Consider the following 4583-nt stretch of genomic DNA (forward strand, 5'->3'; position numbering starts at 1 on the left):
AATTCTGAAATAGGGCATTCTTCAATCAAATTCTGAGATAGGGCGTTTTTGAAAAAAATGTCTGAGCTGAGTAGGGCATTTTCGGACCGGCTGCTGAGATAGGTAAATCTACAACTCAGCCGTCGATATGTAATTTCCACTTTTTTACATACTTGCATTTGTAAATACATATATACATTGCAAGAATATTTCCACAGTAACGGCCTAGTTTGTTGGATAAAACAACGGCGTTAGAAAGTACATATTAGGTAATGCATGCACAAACATGCTATGTACGTATGTATGTATGTATATAAACGCAAAATCGTTGTCAAACAATCGACATATATAACTTTTATGGTTATTTACAATTTTAATTTCAGCCAAAATGCGCTTTTAGAGTTGAATATGAATTCATTGTTAAAAGCATTTACATATATTTTTTAAATTTTATTTTAAAGGTGGTACATATGTACATATGTATGTATGTATCAGAAGTGTCTTTCATTATCCTAATTAACATGACCCATTCAAATGTTTGCTTTAATGTACTGTGATATCGTGATCAGAAGTAATAAATGCGAATGTACAATATGAATGTGCGATTCCTGCGAAAAGTCTACCGTGTAAAAAAAAAAAATAAAAGCCCTATATGTATCTAACTTATTTATAGGCCAATTTGGCGGCTTCTTTTTAATATATATTGCTTATGTAAGCAGATCCATTTTTACTGAAAATGGTCTCTTTAGATGGCGCCAGGGTCGAGATATTTTGAGAAACCATATTTATGCTCTGATTTGTTACACATTTGGCATGTTTAGTTGAAACGTAATAAAGCCTAGATTTGCAAACAATTAAACCGCTGGTGACGCTGATGTCAAAAGTAGTACGTTTCTTCCCGTTAAAGATTCTATCATGAACACTATTAACAAAACTTTTTAAATTGATATCTTTAGTAACGTACCGCAAGGTAACGTCACGTCAGATACTTCAGCAGATTAAACATAAAGCAGAAAAGATTTATACATTTAAAAACTTAGAAAATTAAGCATAAACATTTCTAATATTACTACAAAAACTTGTATGTAAAAAGTCTTGCCCATTTCGCAATGTTTTGCAATTTTGTAAGCCATATCAAAATCCACTTCTGTTTTTTGTAACGTAACGCCAGCGCGTATGTTTACTAATATCTTTAAATCGCCACTAACAACAGATGCAATTTTTTTTTTACTGAATAAGGGGACATTTAATTGCTATGCAAATCTAGAAAAACCTTTTTAAAATTTTGACTTTTTCAATTTTTTTTTAACATTTTGTCATGCGAGCGTCACGTAAGACCAGATTGGAGAATACCCATATGTACATTAGGGTGATTCAGAATAAAATTTATTGTATTTTTTCCTCAGACCATTGCTCAAAAGTTTCGTTTAGACGCCAAAATAATGTCCGCATCGCACTTTTCGATTTCCCATAAGAATAACACAGAATATTTTTTTTTTACTTATGTTTTTTATATTTAACGAACGATAAGTTGTACTGTAAAGGTATTGGAGTATTTTTGTAGAGAATTGAAATTTTTCGATAAGTCAACACGATCAACGGTTATTCGAGGTCAAATTCGAAAGAATAGTTAATTCGTCTTTGACCTCGCAAATAACTTCAGACCTTTTTCACCACAAACCAAACTTGACAAGGGATGACGGAAATACGTTCCAAAATAAATCACCCTTTTCGTCATCCTTTACAGTACAATATATCGTTCGTTAAATATAAAGTAAAAAAAACATTTTTCCTATGTTACTCCTATGGGAAATCGAAAAGTGCGATGCGGACATTGTTATCAAATTTTCTGAGACTTATTTTGGCGTCTAAACAAAACTTTTGAGTATGGTTCCGAGAAAATTTTTTTTTCTGAATCACCCCAATCATTGTATATACATATTTCCATACGTACACACAGGGTATGTATGAATGTACATAATATGCATGTTTCTAGTATCATGATGTGCCATCTTTTCACTTTTACTGCTTTAACATACATACATACGCATTTGTTCATACACTTGTGCTCAGCTGATTAAGTTACGTTACATTTTGACCAATTTTGGCTATTTTTCTTTTGTTTATTGAATGTTTATATTTTTTTGTATAAGTCTAACACATCACGCAAAAAATAAAAAATCATTAAAAACTAACGCGATTTCCTACAAGCTACTAAAATTTAATGGCCATACGGCATACCTAACGCTCGTATCTATACTTTTTTTTTGGCAGTATAATACTTTTTTTTTTGGATTCCAAAAATGGATACTGTGGTTTTTTCCAAAATACTGCATTTATACTTTTTTGCTGCTTAAATTTTTTAATACACAGTGTTCATGAAAACATAAAAAAGGCATGACATCTTGGCCCGTTTTGACTATTTTCCTTTCGATTGTTTAATGTTTATTAGTTTTTTGTTAAAGTCTAGTTAATTATATAATATTTCAACACCATATAAATCCACATTTCAAACTTTGTAGAGAAATTAAAAAAATTCACAACAAACTTCATATTCATAATTCTTAGAAAAATTCCAGGTAGGCAGTTTTGTAGCTTATTAATAATAATGTGCAAGTTTCAATAGGCTAAAAGTTCGTGTTGATTTTTGGTAATTTTTTGCAGAAGAAAATGCGTGGCGCCATCAGCAACAAAAAATTAACGGTATTTTGTACACTTCAAACTATAATATTGTTGCTGTGTAACTTTTTGGAATTTTTCTAATTTTTGTACTAAATGAGAAATTTGGATTTACATTGCTTTTGTTAGACATATGATTTTGTACAACGGTACACATAATACTAGGGATTCCTTTCCTAGGGAAACAGAATTTTCGGCAGTATTCTAAAAATTCTGAATAAAAATTTTAAATTCGTTGAATTTTTATAATTTTTGTATATACGAAGTTTAAATGTTGAATAATGTGGTGCTGGTTATGTAATGTGTTACGACTTTTATAAAAAAAAATATTATAGACATTAAATAGTAAAAAAAAACATTGCAAGTTGATAAAAGCGTTGTAAAATGGCCGAAACTGGTCAAAAAGTAAATTAGCTTAATTAGCTGACCACAAGGGTATATGTCCATGCATACATACATACATATGTACTACATTGGAGCAGCGTTAACATTTATGAGTAACTAATCCACATTTAAATCCCGAGTGAGCGAATGGTGCCTTCACTTGAAGAATGTGAGCAGGGAATTGCATACTAAAATTATTATGTTTCTTTTTTTTTTATAACTACAAAGCATGTATACTTCTAATTTTATTTCATACTACATATGAATGTATGAATGTGTGTTTATAAATAATGCTAAGAAATGAAATTCATACAATGCAAAGTGAATCTACATACCCACATACGTAGTATGTACTTATTATATACCTGTGGGCATTCCATATGAACTACTACAATGACGCCATCGTCTGCGCTCAGCGTATGCATGCATTTATATACATACGTGTGTATGTATGTATGTACATACATTTTTAATAAAACAGAAAAAAATTAGTTAATAAACGATACTTGAAGCACTTTCACTTTTGGATCTACCCAAAAGCTGGCGCTCGTAATTAGCATGCAATTATTTGAAGGTATTACTTACCAAAAATAGCCAAAAGATTATAAAAATTGCAAGCCAAAATGGATCAGTACATGTCCGGTACTTAGGCCGGTTCCCTTGTGGCTCATCTCCATCTTTACTTTCAGCACAACCCATTATTTACGAACGCTAAAGAATACTTCCAATTGTTGCGGCAATTTATTGTCAATTTGTAGTTCTTTCAAAGACGAGTAAATCCAAGATTCCGTAACACCTAATGAAAATGGATAATTGCAGCTTTTCTCTCTACCTTAACTTGAAAGAAAAATTAACAAAAAATTGTTTTTGTTTATACAAATATTCGACTTATGTTTGTATGCACATATATGAGTCTCTTAATACTCGTACTTTGCTTTTTACCTCCTCTTTATTAATTATTTTTAGCGCGATGCTAGCGCATTACTAAGTTCAACAGGGTCGCATTTAATAACGACCAATAAGTATGGGTTGCAGCTCCACGCGCAAAAACTACCTAAAACTTTACGATTGATGGACAAATCGATTTAGGCGGCGGTTGGCGGTCCAAGAACAAAAACTTTAGCAATAAATGAATTATTTGCCGTTTGATCAACAACTACTTCCAATTATAACATGATTCCCAGAGCTAACTTATAAATTTATTATTAACCTAACATTGCTAAACTTTCCATTGTAGACGGGGTATTAGTACTAAATAGTTTCAGCCGAAACCTTGTTTGTGGATTGTAAAAGTGGATGGAAGGAAAATTGTTGAGTCTGTTTACAATTCTCTTCATTTGTGATAAATTTTGGAGTTTTGCTTTGTAAATAAAAAAAGCCAATTTGGAAAATATTCAAAGATGTCAATGCGACCAGATGACCATCGACGAAAATGGGACAAGACGGAGTATCAGCGTTTGGCGCAAGAGCGACTCCAAACGCAAGCAGCCAAAGCTAATCAAAAAGATGAAGGTTAGATTTCCTACATATAACGCCATGGT

At 31.7% G+C, this 4583-nt stretch overlaps 2 protein-coding genes across 5 annotated transcripts in view; both read right to left on the reverse strand.

The window, feature by feature from the left end:
• Positions 1–3855, reverse strand: part of LOC118746328 (CTL-like protein 1) — a 46799-nt gene extending 42944 nt beyond the window's left edge. Inside the window, exon 1 of the mRNA XM_036480177.1 lies at positions 3628–3855. Within this exon, the coding sequence (XP_036336070.1) occupies positions 3628–3741 (114 nt within the window). The 5' untranslated portion in view covers positions 3742–3855. The remainder of the gene's footprint in view (positions 1–3627) is intronic.
• Positions 1–4583, reverse strand: part of LOC118746330 (SEC14-like protein 2) — an 80577-nt gene that overhangs the window by 18805 nt on the left and 57189 nt on the right. The gene's annotated exons all lie outside the window — the stretch shown is intronic.

Source organism: Rhagoletis pomonella, unplaced genomic scaffold (genome assembly GCF_013731165.1).
Source record: "Rhagoletis pomonella isolate Grant_MI unplaced genomic scaffold, Rhpom_1.0 Rhpom_scaffold_00010, whole genome shotgun sequence".
Classification (NCBI taxonomy): Eukaryota; Metazoa; Arthropoda; class Insecta; order Diptera; family Tephritidae; genus Rhagoletis; species Rhagoletis pomonella.